Source organism: Aquila chrysaetos, chromosome 8, assembly GCF_900496995.4.
Source record: "Aquila chrysaetos chrysaetos chromosome 8, bAquChr1.4, whole genome shotgun sequence".
NCBI classification, from domain to species: domain Eukaryota; kingdom Metazoa; phylum Chordata; class Aves; order Accipitriformes; family Accipitridae; genus Aquila; species Aquila chrysaetos.
This window is the reverse complement of record NC_044011.1, coordinates 40,279,361-40,299,839: the sequence shown is the minus strand read 5'-3', so window position 1 is coordinate 40,299,839 and position 20,479 is coordinate 40,279,361. Positions and strand designations below refer to the sequence as shown.

General features: G+C 50.8%; 1 protein-coding gene and 1 long non-coding RNA gene across 3 annotated transcripts; one reads left to right on the top strand and one right to left on the bottom strand.

The window, feature by feature from the left end:
- Positions 1 to 442: 442 nt before the first annotated feature.
- Positions 443 to 20,479, bottom strand: LOC115344317. The gene is made up of 3 exons (XR_003924500.1): positions 20,372 to 20,479; positions 15,063 to 15,070; positions 443 to 454 (listed from the first exon to the last, which is right to left on the bottom strand). It is a non-coding gene; the product is annotated as an uncharacterized LOC115344317 (long non-coding RNA).
- On the top strand, positions 536 to 13,590 carry LOC115344312. 2 transcript variants are annotated; one of them, XM_030021373.2, is made up of 7 exons: positions 536 to 682; positions 916 to 1,061; positions 3,095 to 7,649; positions 8,206 to 8,445; positions 9,351 to 9,507; positions 10,648 to 10,777; positions 11,830 to 13,590. In XM_030021373.2, exons 2-7 carry the CDS (start codon positions 1,004 to 1,006, stop codon positions 11,979 to 11,981), a joined length of 5,292 nt encoding a protein of 1,763 aa, XP_029877233.1. In that variant the 5' UTR covers positions 536 to 682; positions 916 to 1,003; the 3' UTR covers positions 11,982 to 13,590. The 2 variants fall into 2 exon arrangements, 1 of the variants encoding a protein (XP_029877233.1); XR_003924498.2 differs by lacking the exon at positions 9,351 to 9,507 and having other exon boundaries at positions 11,830 to 11,942.

Genomic DNA, 20,479 nt, shown 5'->3' with positions numbered 1-20,479 from the left:
ACCTGGAGGGTCATGGGGAGAGAATGTCCATCTTGGGCTCACAGAGCCAAACACCTACATAAATGGATTGCTTTAGTGAAGTGTCTCCATCTGGGATCCAGACTGATCCTTGTGTATATTTGTCTCAGCACAAACTGGCAAAACCTTCTGACCCTTCTTGGGTAGAATTAGAATTATAGAGTTGTTCAGTTGGAAGGGACTTACAACTGTCTAGTCAAACTGCCTGACGAATTCAGGACAGAACAAAACTTAGAGCATGTTATTAAAGGCATTGTCCAAATGCCTCTCAAACACTGACAGGTTTGGGGCATCCGTCACCTCTCTAGGAAGCCTGTTCCAGTGTTTGACCACCCTCTCAGTAAAGAAACACTTCCTAATGTCCAGTCCGAACCTCCCCTGATGCAGCTTTGAACCATTTCCACGCATCCTCTCACTGGATCCCAAGGGAGAAGAGCTCAGCACCTCCCTCTCCACGTCCCCTCCTCAGGAAGCTGTAGAGAGCAATGAGGTCACCCCTCAGCCTCCTTTTCTCCAAAATGGACAAGCCCAAAGTCCTCAGCTGCTCCTCACAGGATATTCCTCCCAGCCCTTTCACCAGCTTTGTTGCTCTCCTCTGGATGCACTCAAGGACCTTCATGTTCTTCTTAAATTGTGGGGCCCAGAACTGCACACAGTATTCAAGGTAGCTTTTTAACTCTTTCTTCAGAGATAAAGAGCTGCCTTGCATAGGCAACCTCTCATGTTTACAATCACATTTTCCACCTTTGCCATGCACTCTCTTCTTTTGTTAAAAATCAGTTGATTCCAATTGGTACAGGGTTGGTGGGTGCTTTTTTTTTTTTTTTTTTGGAACAGACTATTGGTTGCTGTCTGGCCTAAGCTCATATAAAGTAACCCAATCCTCTGCCCTTCCAGAACAAACACAGCAAATGCCTATTGCTAAGAGGCAGCAGTGACTCCTTGGTGAGCTGCTTCCTATCTGAATATATTGTTACTGGACAAGATGCAGGAGAAATTCCCCATCTTTATTCTGATTGCAGCTGGACTATCAGATTTATCTGGTGAGTGATATGTTCTGTTCTAATCTTAATTGCTGTCTTTCTGCCTTCTTTTCCTCTATTACCAGTGAGCAGGAAAACTATGCTAAATATTGTGCTGTCAGTCTCAGGTGTGTGACAACAATGAGATGAAGGAGCAACTTCTCTCTGTGCAGCTGTGCTGTAAATCTCAAGATTTGGTTTAAATGGTTTCTGTTGTGGGAGTACTAGTGGCCCCAAATCAGGGCATAGCTGTGCTACTTACTCAAGCTAAGAGACAGTCCATTCCCCAAAGAATATATTGTCCCCTGCAGGTGGGGGAAAGCAAAGGAAAAACAGTCACTTTTCACAGAGTAGGTCCATAGCAGAACTGAGGATCAAATTCGTGTCTGCTGAAGCCTTGTTCAGAATACACTTTTCCAGTTACACTTTTATCACATTAAGCACGGGCTTCCCTCTTCACCATGTACTAACACATTGTTCTGCATTTTCTTTGGGAACAGCTTTCCTGCCAAATATTTCTGAGAGCATGAAATCAGTGATGAGTTTGTAATGCTGTCATGCCTCAAACGAGTTCATAGGGCTGCTGTCACTGCAGGGAACCAGTCAGTCTTTGCTTTCCACCTCTTCCTGTGTGCCTGTGAGCATACCCTGCAAGTCTACATAAAATTAACTTGGCTAATGAAAGCAGTCTTGTGTCTTCAGGCAGACCATTCTCTTCAGTAAAGATAAACTTGGGGGGTGGTGTCAAAGAATTTTCCACCTAATTAGTAATTCTATTGTTTTTGTGGATTCTGTTTGCTCATTATGTTTTTTTAAATTACCCTGTCCCCCTGCAAGGTGTATTTGTGGATATTTACACCAGTTTCTTTATACAAGACCTTGATTCAGTAAGTGCTTGTCTTTACAGACAGATTGCTTGTGTTGCTTTGCTGAGTTGGGGCTAAACCACGGGAGTTTCATTTGTTTATACAAAACCACACTTCAAAGTATTTTATAGATTTAACATACCAGTCTCCATCACCCATTAACTTCCATTTCTTTTTTAGCAATATATCAGCTTTTGCGGTTCCCTTATATCAGGTTACCCTGCTCACTGTTGACTGAAAGTAGTACTCATTTTCCAAATGACCACAGAATCTCCTCTTAAGGCACACACTTGGATGCCAGCCCAGGGATTTCATCTGGAGCGAAATGGCTAAACCTCTGCTTTGCTTTTGTCAAAAAACACAATTTAAATGCGTAACACTTAAATGCGTTATCACTTTTTAGCTTTTAGATACATGTATTTATTTGCTGGCAGTTGCCTAAGGGAAAATGCTTGAAGTTTTTGGAGAGGAAAGTACATTAATATTTTAGTCCATGGTTTGGAAAGTATACTTGGGAATGTGAAGACAGAAAAAAGTAAATTGTGTGGATAAAACAATAGCCTTTTAAACTGTAGGTCTGCCTCTTTAAATGACAAAGTGTCTGCTTTTGATTTGAGAAGTTAAAAGCAGAGAAGTTACTATGTTCTGTCTGTTCTGTGTCACTTCCACAAAACAAGCCAGCTTTGTCCTGCCTGGTCACCCAGTATGAATCAGGAAACTCATCATAGGACTGGGATATTGGGGGAGGAAGAGTGGTTAAGGAGAGCCAGGTGAGTGAGCTCATTCATGTATATATTAATCTTGCTTTGCTATTAAACAGCTACCAGCCTGTCCTCAGGCAACCTGAGGGTTTCATTCTCCCGCATCTTCTGCTGACATTTATATCCTTGTACAATTAAGATAAAGGGTTCCTCTCTGGCTGTTTAATGCTTTGCATCAGTATGGCAGGAGTATGAAGTGTCATCCTTCATATGACACTGAATATAAACAGCAGAGGATCAGATTTATAGCAGCTGGCTATAAGTGGTGGTGCCAAAGCTGCACATCCTCCCTCCTGTATGGTTCTCAATGGAGCCGGTGACCGCTTAACTTTCCACTTCCTGCTCAGCCTGCTGCAAAGTGCTGCTGCAAGCTGTTAAAAGTTCATGTACAACTGAATAGGCAAAGGGCTTGTTTTCTGTTCACTAGGTGCCTCCAGGAGCAAACATCACGTCAGTGAAGTATTAGGCCTGAGCTTTCCTGGAGAAGCCCAGCCAAGAGCTGAGAGCAGCCCAGTGCCCAGCGAAGTGTTTTCCATTACAGAAGATAACTCAGATGAGGTGACCTTTAATTTTCAGAGTCCAGCAGTTGATCCTACCAATGAAACGACAGCTGAGTTCATTCCTGTCCACACAGAGACAGCTGTAAAAAGAACAGCCTTGCTGCCTAAGGAATTGGTTAGAAACTTGGAGGTGCCTGAGCAACTGTACACAGAAGCAGCAGCTTTAAAACTCCAGGATGGACACATATTTGCTAGCAAGCTCTTGAGTAGCATAAGCACCCCTGTCTCCACACAAGGATCACAGGCTACCATGCGTCTCAAACAGCCAGACAGGTCACTGCAAGGAAAACCAGAAAATATTACTGAGGCTGGTTTCAGTCCTACTAGCTCTAGTGCTGGGCTGCCCCAGCCCTTTCTCAGTGGAAGGACATATCAAGACTCTCCCGAGTTCACAGGTCTCTCTTCCATTCCTGTTATCATGCAGATGGAGGTGCCAAGTCCTAAAATGTCTCTTCTGACTTCAACGGTAAATTTTCATCCTCCAAGAAAAGAAATAGCAGCATCTCCATTTCCCACCAGAGTTAAGGTTGCTCTTGAAAGTGCAAGGCTGGATTGGTTACCAACAGGAATGCCTCCCACTAGCAAAAGGCCAAAAGACACAAATCCGCAAGTCCAGCCTGACAGCAAAGCTGGTGTGACACCTGCATACCTGAAGAAGACTCAGAATATGGATGCTAAATTTACAACTTCTGCATTCCTACAAAAGCCAGCTTCAGGGGGCCTTGATGCAGTCTATTCCAGAATGACACAGACAAATGCTATTCAGTTTTCCCCTATTTTATCTCTGAAGCAGGAGACAACAGGGAGTAAAGCCAGAAACTCAACAATAGCTGTAATAAATGGTTCTGGACACACAACCCAGTTGCCTGCTCTTCAGACGCTCCCACAAGGCAACATACATTCTTCTTCATTATTGATGCATCTGGAAGCTCTAGTTCGTGATGACTTACTTCCATCTCCATTTCAAGGCCCCATTAGCACAACTGTTAGACAAGAGCCCCTCTCTTTGTCCCAGACTCTCAACTGTACTGAACAACATGTTTCCCCACAAACCAACAGGAGCTCTCAAGAAATTGCAGTTCTAGTTTTGCAAAGAGATACTGATCATAGGACAATGACAAGTAAACCTGAAAAATCCAGATCCCCTGAGAGCCCACAGACTTCTGCTAATTCATCCTCATTAAGCCAGTTGTGGATTTCCACATTAAAACTTTCCCAAACTACTGAAGAGCTAAAAGGAGTAACACCTGCACTCTTACCAGGTAGGTCTACCTTTGAGAATGCAGCCCTTCAACCTGTAAGCACTTTTGATTCTGTTCATGCAGGGCTTCAGTCACCAGGTGCATCTTTTCCTGCTTATGTTGGATTGCAGCTAATGGGCATCCCCACCTCTGCTGAGAAAGGACTTCACATATCAACTTCATCCATGTCTACTGGTTCTGGGCCTCAGGTTCAAGGCATTTCTGCCCATCCTGTAACTCAGGAAGCCTTCCCTATGATGCTGCAGATGAGCACAGTGGAAGACTCCAAGAGAAAGAAAAGTCTTCTGCAACAGATAGGTAAAACTGGTTCTCCCCCACTGACTCTACAAGCCAGCCCAGTCCCCACCCCCTCTGGACTGCATGACAATGGCAACCAGAAAGTTCCTCTTCACACCTTTGCCCCTTCAGCCTCCCAGATCCAGCAAGCTGGCAGCCTGGCAGCTTTTGCTTCAAAACTGCCCTCACTCCATGCACAGGGAAGCCAGTCCAGCTCAACAACAGCACATCCCGAACTGGTGGTGCCCAGTGTTTCTGATGAGATCCCAGCATACCTGGCACAAGAACTAGTGCAGCAGATTGATATGTCACATGATGCAGCTACCAAAAACCTCAGTGCTTTTAGAGCTGATCAACTTACAACGCTACCAACATCCCTGTACTTGTCCTTTCTGCTGAAAAGTACTAATGGCATGCTATGCCTGCAGCCCATGCAAGATTCCCCTCTACCTACAAAATTCCAAAATATCAGCTTTGAGGGTCTGGTTTCCATTCAGCAAATCCTGGCAGCAGCAAATTCTTCAGCGCTGGACCTTGCAAACTTACAACATCTGAGTCCTTCTAGCTTAATTCTGGTTAAGCCTGTGTTTATCCTTTTGCCCACTGACAGACCAGATTTAGAGATGGCGCCCTCTCCTGCAGGTGAAGATGACCACAAAACTGCCTTCATGTTCACAAACAAGCAAAATCTGAATGTGGGTATGCCTGAAAGCAGCCATGCTCTCCCAATGAAAACTAGTTCCTCTTATCCCACTGGTAAGTCTTTGAGGCCTGAAACTACTATCTCCACTGCGTCTAACCAACAAGCAGAGAAAACAAAAGTAACTTCTCAGCCAGTGCTAACTAATCCTAATTCTACAGTCATCACTAGTTTGTTTCAAGCTGTTACCTCGGCATCAAATCATTTGCTGGACCCATGGATGAGGATTAGCCCTACAGTGCAGGCCATCCATCTGCATGGGCTGCCTAAAGAGATGCAGATACCTGCTCCCAATTCCCAAGAGGCCAAGGGGACTGATTTGCTTTTACTTAACGGTATGTTAGCAGAGCCCTTCACCTCCACTGCGCCGCCATTAGTGGTATCTGCACAGCATAGGCCCCGTACTTCCCCTGAAGTATTTTTCACCGCTGAAGAGCCACATTATTCTTCTGTAATTCCTTTACTGTCAACAAAGGGACTCCCTGATTTTCAAATGCCTTCCCAACCTCCATTTACTACCACAGGGACTGTAGATCAGGTTCAGCACAGTAAGAAACTAATGCTGCAAACTACTGGCCATCACCAAGGTTTGACGACCGCACCTTCCTCTGTCCATGCACAATGCACAGAGTGTTTGACCTTGCGGTCAGCTAGAACCATAAAATACCCATTAAAGATGTTCACAAGCATCATGCCTTTGCAGTCCACATCGCAAAGTCTCCAAAATACTGAGTCACTTAAAAGGCTGCCATCACGAGTTCAGTTTGTACCCAGCATGTCATCAGCTTTATCAGTGCCTCCAGCTGGAAATGATCACAAAGATTTAGAAGTGGGCAGCGTGGCCTGTTCAGGGGGAATCACTGTGAGTGCTAAAGCAGCACAAACCCACACCACTTCTATAAAATCTGATCTTACTAAACATTTGGAATTTACTCCCATTGTGCCCAAGACCTTTAAAATGACAGAGAGACCAACAATAGCACCAGTGCATTCTCCGTTTTCAACAAAGGTCCAAATAAAAACAACAGTTTCTGGGAAACTTCTGGCTACAATTACCCATCCAAGGATGTATACCAACTCTCCTGCAAGCCCACCTTTGCCTGTGTCTACACATGTTCCCCTGCTATCAGCCATGAAACATGACCACATCCATCAAGGCCCTACTAAACTGTTCTCACAGGCCAACATGGGAGAAAATACAAAGCCAACTGAAATCAGCACAAGTGCAAGAAAAATAGAAACTGGTAAATTCCTGGGAACAAGCATGTCTCTGTCAGCCATGTTTAACACAAGAACACAGCAACCACCCCCAGCAGTTCTTGGGAATAAGGTGATTTTAACTCCGGTACAACCATCTGTGTCTGCAGGATCTATTATTGCTCTTGAAAGACAGCCTAAATTGACACAGACCAAATCACAGTCTCCACTAGCAATCACTTCTCTCTCTGCAGCTAAGAATGATTATATCTCTATTCCACTTACAAACAAAAAAGTGTTTTACCTGCCAACACCAACTATCCGATCTGATCCAAACATGGTGCTGCCTACAATTGCCAGAGTGAACAAATCAACTGTGGTCTCTACATCAACAGGGAAGAGTGAGGACATGTTAGTGAAAGGAGATGCAGCCACCACTAGCCAGCTGCCCAGTCAGGCACACATGTCTTCATTACATCAAGCATCAGCAAGACACCCTTTGGAGAAGGTATCACTGGAAGATAACATTGAACATGAGACTGGTCATTCCAGCCCTGACACTGTTATCTATGCCACTGGGCCATCTACAACAAAAGCATTTTCTGTCTCTGCTAATAGGTTTGTAAATAAGATTACTAATCATTCAGCTGTCATCAACAAAGTAGCTGTCAATGACACTGAGATGCTTCTAGCAAGAGATCTAATCCAGTTCCTTCCAACCCCAGAGAGCCCCTCACATTCTTCTCAGAGTCTGGTAGTGCTTACGCCACAGGGGAATTCCTTGCTGGGTGTTGCAAACACTGGACAATCTGAGAGGCTGTTCTTGAACACAGAGGCAGAGGAGATGGTTAGAACAAATGAAGTAACAGAAGAAGCAGATGAAGGCTTAGTAACTGTTCTAACACTGCTGGATTCAGAGCCCAGTGCACTGCTGAGTGAATCACATCAGAGGAAGGTTTTGCAATCAGATGCCACCATTCTGAATGGGTAATTATCTCATTGTAGTTGCTGTTGCATATTTCTGCTGCGTGATTTAAGGGGGGGGGGGGGTAATATCCAAACTGCTCCACGGGCTCAGTAACATGGGTATGCTGTATTGTGGTTTTAAAAACACTTAGTTTGTTCAGCAATGACATCACATTAAAAAAGGGGGGGGTCTTTTCACATTTCTGGTATTAATACTGTCCTTCAGACCTAGTTTTCTTTTTCGCAATAGCCTTCGACTGTCTGCCTCTCCTACCAAAAACAATCTAGATGCTGTTTTACAAGTGGGAACATGTGATATTGCTCAAGTGATCAAATGCACTAGCAAAGAAGGTGGAAACACTTCCAAGTTCCCCTCGGTTCAAATGATTTGACTGTGCAGAAAGGGAGGAGGTGGTTCTGATCGTGGGAGGCTCTGCCATGCTAGAGTCTACACGTTGTTCATTGGTTCCAACCTCCTGTTTGGTTTCACTGAGGAGACTCACCCTAATGCTCTTGTATTCCTAACAGGCTGTGGAGCTAGCTGGGCCTCAGCTTTTTTTCCTTCTTTCCCTAAAAGCCTTGCAGTTGTGAGTGATGATGTCTGCGGCTCTGGTAACTACACCGTGCAGATGAGCTTGCGTCCTGTTGCAGAAGCAGGCCCTGAGGTTGAAGGGTCGGCTCCTTCCGAAGAGACTTTCCTGGCTTTAATCGCTGTGCAGACTAACAGCAGCCAGCCTGTGCTCCAGATCCAGTCGTGCTGCGTGATGCCTGCCGCCAGCCCGGGGGGACCAGGTGGCATGTGCTGCCTGTTCCGCAGGTCAGACACGGAGCTGCAGGGGTGGGCATAGCTTCACGCTGCTCTTCAGGCCTGGGCTGGGAATGGGCTGATCCTTAGAGGACCCTCTCTCGTAGCCTGTGGCTGCAGTCTGATCACTCTGAAGTTCAGAATAAGCTCAAAGCAGTGGGATCAAGTCTGAGAGTGCTCTGCTCCCTTAGCTGTCTTGTAAGTAATACCAAGGGCTTGATAAGACAAAGAATCCTCAGGGGAAAAAAAAAAAATCTCCCTTTACCCTTTGATTTATGTAAGTAAGCTATCCCACTTCTCCATGTCGTACTGCCACAGATGTCAGGCTTACAGCGTCCTCCTGCACTTCCTGCTACGGGACAGCACAGCCTAGGAGCAGAGCCCAAGGATGGGAGCCAGGCATCTCCACAGGCCTCCATTTCCCCATCATCAGCATTTCACGGCTCTTCTTGCCTAACCTGTCTGGGTTGAGCCCAGGGAAATTGGAGGTTTCATTAGTTGATGTTTGCAAAACCACTGGGGCATGAAATGTGCGTTAGCAGCACTACGCATTATCGTCATCAGTAAAAGAGCTTTCTGATTTGCCCTTATTGGCTATAGCGGGAGATCACCTCTGCAGTGCTTCTGAATTTGTCTAGGTCAGGGAACGATTATCGCACTACAGCAGCCGTTTTAATGGTTGTAGCAAAATCAACCTCCAAGACATAATTCTGCTGCTCTAGGACTGTGGCCTCCACAGCAGGGACAGGTACAGCCTGAGATGCTGACATTTTGTGGATTTTTGTTTAACTCTGATTCTGTAGATGCAGGTACCTGGCTTAGAACTTGTGCAGACCTGTGTCATCAGATCCCCCTCTTCCCTGCCTTTAGTCAGGGAGAGCTGGAATTTGAAACTGTTTGCTATTTGTCCTTGCCAGGTTGCCATTTGAATGCAGACACATCCAGTTACTACACAGCAGTAAGTCCACAGCTGCTAGCTTCACCATCCAGCCGTTCCAGATGCTGAACCACTCAGTGGCCTATTTGCACTGTCAGCTTAATGTCTGTCCGCATGGCAAAACAGGATGTGAACAGGTACATGAGACAGGTCTGTTCTCACTGGTCTAAGGCACTTTTGGAAAGATCGGGTGCTTCCAGCAAGTACAGTCAATTCAGTAACGAATCTTGGTGGTACGTTATAGAGCTCCACCTTCTTCCAGCTCATATAGTTCTTTCTTAATCTCCTGCATACTCTGTGTCTCCTAAAGCCCCGGCTGAATTTCTACTCTCAATTAAGATGAGTTCACAGTGCTTTATTTTCACTTTGCATGTAATCAGCATAAGCATCATATCAACAAATAAGCAAGTAGCAACCTTATAGGAGAATCGCAAGGAAAAGGCTCAGCAGAGCGATATAGTTCTGCATTGTAGAATTACGTGAAAGGGCTCAAATCTGTGTCTATATTGGATTGTCCTGGGTCTGGGATATGGAAGTTTTCAGGCTTCCACAAGCTTGGAGGGCTCAGGGATAAGGCTTCTGTGAAACACTTGGCAGTGTGTCATACTTAGCCATAGGCCATGCTGTGCATTTAAAAGGCACAGTACTACAGAAGTAGTGCAAATAAGTGTTTGAGAGGGATGTAGAAGATCCATGAGATTCATGAAAGTTTGAGTGGTTGAGCTGCATGGTGGAGCTAGAAAAGCTCCGAAAATTCAGCCAGTCAGGCTGAGTCTGCTTTTAAGAAGCTTTGGCAGGAATGAGAAAATCAGTTGCATGGGCATGTGAAGGATGAATGTCTGCATCTTGCGTATGGCCCTGCTTGCTCTAACAGTACTTCCTGTCAGATGCTGCAGACACAGCCATCGGGCCTAAAAAGAGAGCTGGACTCTCTGGGAAAGAACTTGGCCACTCCCTGTAACAAAGGCACCACATCAGGGTCACCCCATATCTGGTCAATCCCTTTGTTAAAAGTCTGGAAGACGACTTAATGATATTAAATGGTAACAATAGTTGCTAATCCCTAGGAACCAGGAATTAGGCAATAGAGATTTACATACAGACTGGTCCAAGCATTAGGCAACTCACTTTTTGGAATGACAGCAGAGCTGGACAAAGACTGAATCTAAGGAGACCTGCTCCGATCAGCGCTGTGGTTGCTGTGGACTGTGCACAGTCACTAGTGCAGGAGATTCTGTTCTGTATGCTTTCAAATGATTTTCATACATCTTTCCCAGGACTGCTTTGAAAGTATGGAGCCACTTCTCCAGCCAAGAGACAGGAACAGCTATGAAAACCTGCACAACCTGATCTCATTTGGTCCGGTTTTGAGAATGAAGAACAGGTTTCTATATAAACCTGTGGAAGGTGGGTCTCCTGTTTTTTCTTCTCTCTCTCTGTCTCTCTCTTGCAGAAGTTTCTGTTCAACTTTTCCCGCTGTAAGAAAAACAGTACACTTTTAACAACTTTCTTGACAGCCATCTGGTATGACTAGATTATATCCCAACAACACCTTTGTTTTGGCCTTCTTAAATCCCAAACATGATGGTTAATCAGCATCAGATCTGATAGACTTTCAGACAGGGGACAAAGCCAAATTCATCCTCTGCAGGAACTGAAGCTTTAGAAGGAGGAGAGGTGATTAAAATAAGGCAGAATGTCCTCCAGCTGAAAAGAATTTTCCTGCATGTTGTAGTATTTTGGTGAAACATGTTGACTGAGGATGAGGAATGTCATTAAAATAATAGTGAGAGATATTCACGAACGCTTTCCTTCAAGTGGCTGGGTTTTAGGTGAGATGAGATGGGAGGAGTCAATGTATAGGGACCTTCTTTAAATATTTTTTTCTGTTAACTTTGCAGCTTTTAGAATGAAAGAGCAATGCAGTCATATTTTATACTGAGCTTAGGGAAGAGTCCCCATATTTAGAGATAGTTATTTGGTACAGCAAGGAAACACCATCCACAGATAACTGGACAAAAATCTAACTTAGGAAAATTAGGTGCAGAATGAGGTTGGTCATGAATCAGGAGTGTTTTCTTTTTTCTTTCTGTTCATAGGTGAAATACAGCAGCTGGTTAATGTTAATTAGATGTTGTCCAGCTATTAGAAAAGAGTGATGCTGAACCTGGTACATCATGAGCATGAGAGACTTCTTAAATCCACTAGCACCATCCCTGAGAGTCACCTAACTTCTTGTGTCTTTACTTCTTTATGCAAAGAATATTTACTGCTGGGATCTTATGGCAAAGAAGGTAGTGTGTTTGAAAAGGCACTACCCGTTCAGACTACTCCATGGAAAGAAACCTAGCTGTACCTGCTTGGCATGCTATAAAGATGAATGGGAGTTTAACCTTCTTTCTTCTCCCTCCCTCTCTTAATGCTGTTCACTGCTTGATTACTTCTTTCTTTCTTTCCAGGTCCTGATTCTGCCATGCTGGTACCCATTCTGCTGGGATCCCTTACTGGCTTTGCTGTCTTGGGCAGTGCTTTCGTAAGCCTTTGGCTGCATCATAGACAGAAAACCAAAAACATACGCTATCCACAACTTGGAGAAATCCATGGCCTGTGAACCATGAGCAGCTGACTGGTCCTGCACATCCCACGGCACTGCTAAAATGATCAGAAAACCAATTGATTTTGCTTTGCACGTGGTATTGCTTTTGTAGAGCTGCTGCTGACCCAGAGAGCAAGATATCCAATCTCTGCTTTAAGCATGTCTCTCCTTCCTTTCTTTCCTTCTGCATGAGCAAGTCCACAAACTGCAGAGTAGAGGAAGAATTGTAGTAGTGGTCCAGCTATAAGGGAGAGCAGAGCTTAAAATGCAGTATGTGCAAGCACCAGCACACAGTCTGATCACAGAAATGGGAAAGCAGACAATAAATCAGTGTGCAGAAGAGCCACGTAAAATAAAGCGCTGTAGACTAGAGCCATGCCATCAAGGAGAATAGATTGTTAGGAAAAATGATGAAACCCAAGTTTGTTGATTGGGAATGTGGACAGGACCCAAGAGCTCCAGAGATCCAGCCACTCAGCTTTATAGCTTTTCTCATGTCTAAGGAGCCAAGTCCCTTTATCCTTTTGCTTTACTCATGTTACTGTTTCCTCACTTTCAGTGGAAGGAAGTTTCCACTGACTGCCTGTTGGTAAAACCCACATAGTGGGAGAAAGTTAAGAATGCAAAAGCGTTGTCTGTAAGGCTGAATTTGAGAGCACATAAAAAGAACTCGCCACATTCAACTTCTAGGTCCAGTTTCTTTACAGTTGTTGCCAGAATGCAGGCAGGAAGGGGGCCACTGCCAGAGCACCTTGTGTCAAATGCAATGGAGAAGTAGCTTGCACTTCCACCTGGATCAGTCTTCCTCCAAGAATTTCTTCAGATCGGATATGCAGCTAAAAATTCCAGGTCAAGACTCAATGACAATTACCCTTCAGAAATACTAATTATTATTGGTATTGCAGTAGCACTGAGGAAACCAGCACCATGTTGTATTTGACATTGACTTACCTACAGAGATAGTCCCTGTGCTAAGTCTTGAAAGACATGTATGCACAAGACCCAGACGAGTGTCATTAAACCCTTTTTACAGCTGGGGAGTCAAGGCATAAAGCAACTAAAAGCATGCATGCATTAATACCCTGATATAGCCAGGAAGGAGTTCAGCTCTCCTGTGCCTCGACCCTGCTCTTTAACCAAAGGACTGTTCTCTTTCCTGAAATAAGTTTGTAAATGGGTCTCTGAGACTGACCTGGCAGGTTCTGTACAAAATACAGCAAAAGGAATAACAACATAAAAAGCCGTACTGCATTTTGCACTAAAATGCACCTGAAATGCAGTTACGTTTGAAGTATAGCAGCTTCTTAGAAAGACAAATACAAGAGCTTTGTGGTTCTGAGGAAGTCTGGCACGTTGCCCAGGTACAGCCACGGGTAGAGTGGGGTGCCGCATCCTGGACACCACAGCTGACACGATGGAGGCCATGACTGGGGGGGGGGAGGGGGGGTCAGCAGCTGCCTTGCAGCAAGGTGTCAGCAATCGTCTTGGCAATGAGAGTTGGCAACTATTTTTGGGGACAGGTTGGGAACTGTCTTCAAGGGGATTGGCAACAGCCTTTTTGGGGACAGTAATCAAGCATCTCAGGGAAGGGCTGTTCAGCATTCATCTTGCAGTGGGGGGAACACACAAGCATCTCAGGGTGAGGGGGTTCACAGTCATTGGGGTAGGGGTGGTCAGCAAGCACCCCAGAGGTTGGTCAGCAGCAACATTTTGCCCTCTTTCTTTTCAGTCAATAAACCAGATAAAGAGCTATGCTGACTCCTGTGATATAGCTTTCTACCACTTTGCAGATGTTTTGCTGTCACACTAAAACTTTTGACTGTCCTAGCAGAATTTTCCTTACTGTCTGGCTTTCCTTCCAGCTCTGCAGTGGATGGGGTGGGACATCTCATCAGCCAAGGAGAGAGCAGCACAACTGCTGGCACATGGTTGGCTGTGGTGGCAAGAGCCAGGTTTGTCTTGAGTTGTGTTCACTCTTTCAACGCAGAGACTGTCCAAGGGTATCAATGTACAGGCTACAGGTGACTGACATATGGCTTTTCAAGTGTTTTCTCTTTTTCCACCTTCCTATGTGCATGATGTCAGCTTTTGGGTTCCTGATGGGCAACAATTTGATGAAGCTGCTTTTCACACAGTTGCTAGGCAGGTGTCAGGTGAAATGGTCGTCTCCGTCCAGTTAATCGATAGTTTCCAGCAGTCCGAGACCGGGCGGAAGAGCCTGTGCTACCGCCTGACCTTCCAGTCCTGTGACAAGGCACTGAGCCGCCAGGAGGTGGCAGGGATGCAGCTGCTCTTTCGGAAGGAGATAAACCAGCGCTTGCGGGTAGCTCTTCGGTAGAGCCTTCTCTGTTGTTTTCAGGGGCTTGAGCAGCGTCTGCGCTTGTTGCCGATCCGGAAAATGTGGCCTACATCTTGTTGGACCTGTGTGTTATTGCAGTGCCTCTTACAAAGGCGGTGTGGACTTCAAGTACCTGCACACATTGTAAATGTGGAAATTCCTGTTAATGCAGACCAAGCACCTTCCTGTTCTGCGTGTGTGTAATGAAAGCTCATCTTAACCAGTGGAGCCTTTCTTTGCTAGGGTCCTGTGAGACTGGGCTTGATCTCCTTACTGATGCCAATTCGCTTTTCCTACTCTCACTTGTGTTTGCCCAGCCCCTTGTGGTGGTGGCAACTGTATCGAGTACCCTGGAAGAGGGAGGATCTTGCTATTTCCGAAGGGTTGCGTACAGTTTGAGCACTGAAAGCACTCTGCGCAGATGCTCGGTCCCTGTGGGAGGATGGTGCGTGCTGGGTTGCCCCACGCAGCCCGTCTCAGAAGGGAGGCCCGTGCCAGGGGTGCACCCGGTGGGGCCCCAGCCGCGTGCACCAGCAGGCTGTTTTCTGAGTAGTACCGATGGTAGTCACAAATGGTGATTCCGTTACTAGATTCTAAAGGATACTAACTGGTCCTAAAGGGTAGCTGTACCGCCAGGAGTGCGTTAATCGCTACAGCAGATGTAACTGCTGACAGAGAACTCCAGTAAGAGAGTGAGTTACTGGGATCTGTAGGATTACACTGGGGAAAGGCAGCAAGAAGCCTTTCTTTTAACAAACGTTGAAGACTCGCAAGACCTGAGGTCACTGCTGACACCATAGCGACTCCCGGACTGTGCTAGGTAATTCATGGCTGCCGCAGACACAAAGAAGCGCTTCCAGGTAGTTCTGTTAGGCTCTTCTACCAGTAAGTAATCCTACTGCTGGAAAGTCTGCTCCCGAATGCTAACAGCGGAGCCCCCCCGGCTCTTTGGGAACGAAATAAAAACCTCCTCGTCGTAAGCGCAAGAGTCTTCGCGGCGGAGCCGAAGGGGGGCCCGTCCGATACTGACCGCTGCCGTCAGTTGCCGACAGACTCTGTCGCGACCTGCCACCGGCGCCGCGTCCCAGCGGAGCCCAGTGGGCTCCGCCGCAGCGGTGGGAGCTCCGCCGCGGCGCGGGGAGCGGGTCCGACGCCGGCGGGAGCCCCCGGAGCTCCGCCGCAGGCCGGCACCGCGCAGACGGTCCCCGCTGCGGGGCGGGCAACGAGGCGCGGGGGCTGCGGCGGGGGCGGGGCGCGTGCCCCCTCTCCCGGGCGGCGCGCGGGCGCCTCGCGGGGGCGGGGGCGGGGCCGCGAGCGGGCGGGAACAGGCGTCGCGCGCCTGTGTGAGGGGGAGAGCGGGCGCCTGAGGGGAAAGGGAGCGGGACCCGCCTGGGGAAGGGGCGGGCGGGGGTCGGCGCCGCCTGGGGAGGGTTCGCGATCGCCTCGGGGCGGGCGGGCGGGCGGGGGGTCGGCGCCGCCTTCGTGGGGAGCGTCTGCGATCGCCTCGGGGCGGGGGTCGGCGCCGCCTTCGTGGGGAGCGTCTGCGATCGCCTCGGGGCGGGCGGGCGGGCGGGGGTCGGCGCCGCCTGGGGAGGGTCCGCGATCGCCTCGGGGCGGGCGGGCGGGCGGGCGGGGGTCGGCGCCGCCTGGGGAGGGTCCGCGATCGCCTCGGGGCGGGCGGGGGTCGGCGCCGCCTTCGTGGGGAGCGTCTGCGATCGCCTCGGGGCGGGCGGGCGGGGGTCGGCCGCCGCCTTCAGGGGGTCTGCGAGCGCCGTGGGGAGGGCTGGGGCTCAGGCGCCGTCCCGGGGAGGCGCCGTCAGCCATCGCCGCAGGAGGTGCGGAGGTCCAGCGCCCGCCGAGAGCGGCCAGGAGCCCGGAGCAGCAGAGGGCACTTGGCACTCGTCCCTGCAGGGAGCACCGGAGCACCAATTCGGTGAGAAAAGCCGATCTGCGAGGCTTTTTCCGGTTGGGGTAGCGGAGGGGGGCTTAGGGTAGAGGGGGTAGGTGTGGGAGGGCGGGCGGGCTTCGGGTGGTGCTGTGGAGAGCTTCCTGCGGGGCCGGCGTCCCTCGGTCCTGACGGCGTGCGTCCTCCTGCCTATGCAGCAGCTGGTGGTGGAGCAGACGGAGGAGGCATCCACCGTGTGGCACTGCGAGGCAAGAGCGAGCAAGAAGAGGAGCGGAAGAAGCCCGGGAGCCTGAAGTGGAGGGAAGAGAAGGGCACTCTGGGCAAAGGGACCTCCCTGTCACCGGGGCTGTGGTCACACAAGGGCGTTGCCAGCACCTGTGGTGCCCTGGCTGGCTTTGTGCTGGAGGATGACCTCCCTGTAACCAGGGCTTGGGTCTTTGCTTTTGTTGGCCTTTTGCCACGTTGCCCCATGGTTAGGCTGCCCAGAGAGAGTGGCAACCCTGTAAGAAGGGTGAGAGCCGCCATTGTCTCTGCACCTGGGGGGGGAAGTAGAGCTCCTGAAGACATGGTGTTGTGCTGCAGCCAGGATGGCCAGCCCATAACTCTGGCGCAGGTCAGAGCCTCAGGCTCCATGGGGCTTTTGAGCATGCCAAGCCGAGGGGGACTGCCCTGTAAGCAGGGCTGTGCACATCCCCTGTGCTCAACGGGCGGTGCTGGGAGGGACCCCCTGTAAGCAGGCAGGTGTCCCTGGCCCCAGCCTTTCAGAGGCGTGGGGCTGAGATGAGTGGGGCTGGGCATGCCCTGCTCTAGCCCTCTTTCTCTCTGCTCTGAGCCCTGGGAGCAGCTTGGGAGAAAGAGGACCACGGGGGAAGGCAGGAGGCTGGGGGGAAGGGGCCCCCTCTGGGGATTGGGGATGTGCCTGCAAAGCGGGGCCCAGGTCCTGCCTGGGCAGCCCTGGCACTGGGAAGCCTTTTTATTTCCTTGAGCTGGGCCACTGCCCTGGAAGCAGGGCTGGGGCCTCTGCTCTTTTGCCTCCCTCTGGGCCACTGGGCACCATGGTGGTGAGAAGGGTGGGTGAGCCCGGGGGGGTAGAGGGTAGGAGGGGGGAAGGATAGCTGGGGGTCGGGGAGTGCTGTGGGGACCTCCCTCCGGGGGCTGGCATCCCGCTCTCCTCCAGGTGGAGGAGCTGGCACTTGACTGTGCCCTCCTTCCTTGGCAGCAGCTCCTGGACAAGAAAGACAAGGCATGGTGTGGAACTGCGAGGCAAGAGCGAGTGAGAGGAGGAGAGGTGGGCTGAAGAGGGGGAAAGAGAAAGGTGCTCTGGGCAAAGGGACCTCCTTGTCACTGGGACTGTGGTCACACAAAAGCATTGCCAGCACCTTTGGTGCTGTGGCTGACTTTGCACTGGACGACCTCCCTGTAACCAGGGCTCAGGTCGTTGGCCTTTTGCCACGTTGCCCCATGGTTAGGCTGCCTGGAGAGAGTAGCAACCCTGTAAGGAGGGTGAGAGCCACTGTCTCCACACCCGAGGGGGAAATGGAGCTCTCTGGACCCCAAGCCTGCCCTGTAAGCAGGGGAGGGCTTTTTCCCCACGCCCCCCTCCTCTGGCCCCGGCGGCTTTCTGCCTGCTGGCAGCCTGGCCAGCGTGACCCCCCTGGAGTTGGGGCGTGTCATGGCATTTGCCCTTTGGCCACCTGTGGAGCCCCTTGGCATGTTGAGGCTCCTCTGGCCTCCATGCAGCCCAGGGGGCAGGTCTGAGGCTCTCCTCTCCTGCTTGGGGGTAGGGAAGGCTCCCCAGAGCTTGGCTGCACAGAGCTCGCTCTCTCTTCTGGGAAGTTCTGGTTTTCCCTGCCTGTGTCTGCGTCCGAGTCCGTGTCTGCGTCTGTGTGAATGAGTGAGCGAATGAGCTTCTTGTTTAGGCCCCTGTTAAAATTGCTGCAGCGTACTTAGCTTAAACTTCCCAGGAGGGAAAGAAGGGCTCTGTGCAGCAGCGGGGGGTCCCCTCTGAGCCCGCGAGTGGAGGGAGAGTCCGGGCTTGCCCCTTCTTTCCAAGGACGGACCGGAGCCGCCTAGTCGTAGCGCGGGCAGCACGACCTGCCTGTAGTCCGGGCCTGGGTCTCTGCCTGCCTGGCTGCCTGTCCTGCTGGCGACCTGGCCAGCGTGACAGCCCTGTACTCGGGGCGTGTGTCACGAGCCGTGGAGCCCTCTGTCCCCAGGAGCAGCCCGCCCTCCGTGTAAGCAGGGCTGGGGAGGCTGCCCTAGCCAGGCACCAGGAGCGAGCCCTCCCTCGCCCTTTAGAGGGTGCAGGTTGAGGAAGCGCTGTGCCAGAGGGCGCAGTCCTGCCTTTGGCGCTGCTTTTGGCTGGGGCCACCTCCCTGCAGTTGGGGTCGAGGTCGCTCCCTGGGCTCCTGAAGACGTGGTGTTGTGCTGCAGCCAAGACAGCCAGCCCGTAACTGGGGCGCAGGTCGGAGGCTCAGTGGGGCTTGTTGGGAGTGTGTGCCGAGCCAAGGGGAACTGCCCTGTAAGTAGGGTTGTGTGTGCCCCCTGCGCTTGGTGGGAGGTGCTTGGAGGGACCCCCTGTAATCAGGTGGGTGTCCCTGGCCCCGGCCTTTCAGAGGCAAAGATTTTGAAGTTGTGTCTTCTTACCACAGAATTGGAATGGCTTCTAAAAATCTAGGGAATAGCACTGAGCCAAGTACCTCCCCCAGACCCATAAAAAACATCCCAAAAGCGCCAAAATGCTCTTGTGTGACCACAGCCCTGGTGACACAGGGAGGTCCCTTTGCCCAGAGCGCCTTTCTCTCTCCCTTTCTTCAGCCTACCCCTCCTCCTCTCGCTTGCTCTTGCCTTGTGGTTCCACGCATGATGGATGCCTCTTCTTTCTTTCTTTCTTCTCCGGGAGCTGCTGCCAAGGAAGGAGGGCGCAGTCAAGCACCAGCTCCTCTGCCTGGAGGAGAGAGGGACGCTGGCCCTCGGAGGGACCTCCCCACAGCGTTCCCCGGTCCCTGGCCATCCTTCCCCCCTTCTACCCCCTACCGCTCCAGGCTCAGCTGCCTTAGACCCGCTTTTCTCACTGTGTGGTGCCCAGCAGCCTGGATGTTTAAAGAGCAGAGGCCCCAGCCCTGCTTCCGGGGCGGTGGCCCAGCTCAGGACAATAAAAGGGCTTCCCAGTGCCAGGGCTGCCTGGGCAGGACCTGGGCCCTGCTTGCAGGCACGTCCCCGGTGCCCAGAACGGGCCCCTTCCCCCCAGCCTCCCGCCTTCCCCCGTGGTTCTCTTTCTCCCAAGCTGCTCCTGGGGCTGAGAGCAGAGAGAAAGGGGACCAGGGCAGGGCAGGGCAAGGCAGGGCAGGGCAAGGCAGCAGATTGAGGGTGGCAAGCACCACTTGCAGGCCCCAAACACCAGTCACCCTACAACCAGCTGCTCCGCATTGAAGTGGCAGCTTCTCCCAAGTGATGAGGAGCCCACCTCTGGAAGTTCTTCTGCCCAAGCCCCCAAAACCTCCCAGGAAAAGCCCTTGCAACAGTCACAAGCCACCACTGCTGATTCACTTGCCTTCAGGGCAGAAAGTGCCCAGCACTCTTGATAGTGCTCAGCTGGCAGCCTGTGTGGGGTGACTGCCCTGTTAGCAGGGTGCGGGTCAGGGTGCCCCTGAATCGGAGAGAAGGAGCCTCCGTGGGCCTTTGGGACCAGGGCTGCCCTGTAAGTGAGGGCCCAGCCAGTGCCCTGGAGTCCCGGGCGCTTTGCAGTCCAGGCAGCGGCTCGAGCCCCCTGTAAGCAGGGGTGCAGCCTCTTTGGCCGCTGCTTTGCATGCCCAGCTGGATTTGCCCAGGGTGCCTGCCTCCGAGCCCAGCTCCAGCACTGGTGGGAACGCCGCAGGCGGCAGTGGTCGTGGCCGGGGGAGCGCCAGAGCATCAATTTGGTGAGAAAAGCCAATCTGCAAGGCTTTTTCCGAGGTGGGGTGGGAGGGGTGTTAGGGTGTAGGGCTAGGTGTGGGAGGACGGCCTGGGGTCGGGTGATGCTGTGCAGAGCTCCCTCCAGGGGCAGGCCCGGCATCTCCTCTCTGTCCTCCAGGTGGAGGAGCGGGTACTTCTTGGTCCTGACCCCGTCCTCCTGCCTTTGCAGCAGCCGCTGGTGGAGAAGAAAGAAGAGGCATCCATCACGTGGCAGGAACTGTGAGGCAAAAGTGAGCGAGAGAGGAGGAGTGGCATTGGGCTGAAGAAGGGGCAAGAGCGCGGCACTCCTGGAAAGGCAATCTCCCTGTCTTTGGG

Excerpts from the sequence above, each read along its gene's own strand:
- LOC115344312 (XM_030021373.2), top strand. The coding sequence starts at position 1,004 with ATGCAGGAGAAATTCCCCATCTTTATTCTGATTGCAGCTGGACTATCA. Across the intron at positions 9,508-10,647 it reads GCAAAACAGGATGTGAACAG|GACTGCTTTGAAAGTATGGA; the intron begins GTACATGAGACA and ends CATCTTTCCCAG. Across the intron at positions 10,778-11,829 it reads TCTATATAAACCTGTGGAAG|GTCCTGATTCTGCCATGCTG; the intron begins GTGGGTCTCCTG and ends CTTTCTTTCCAG.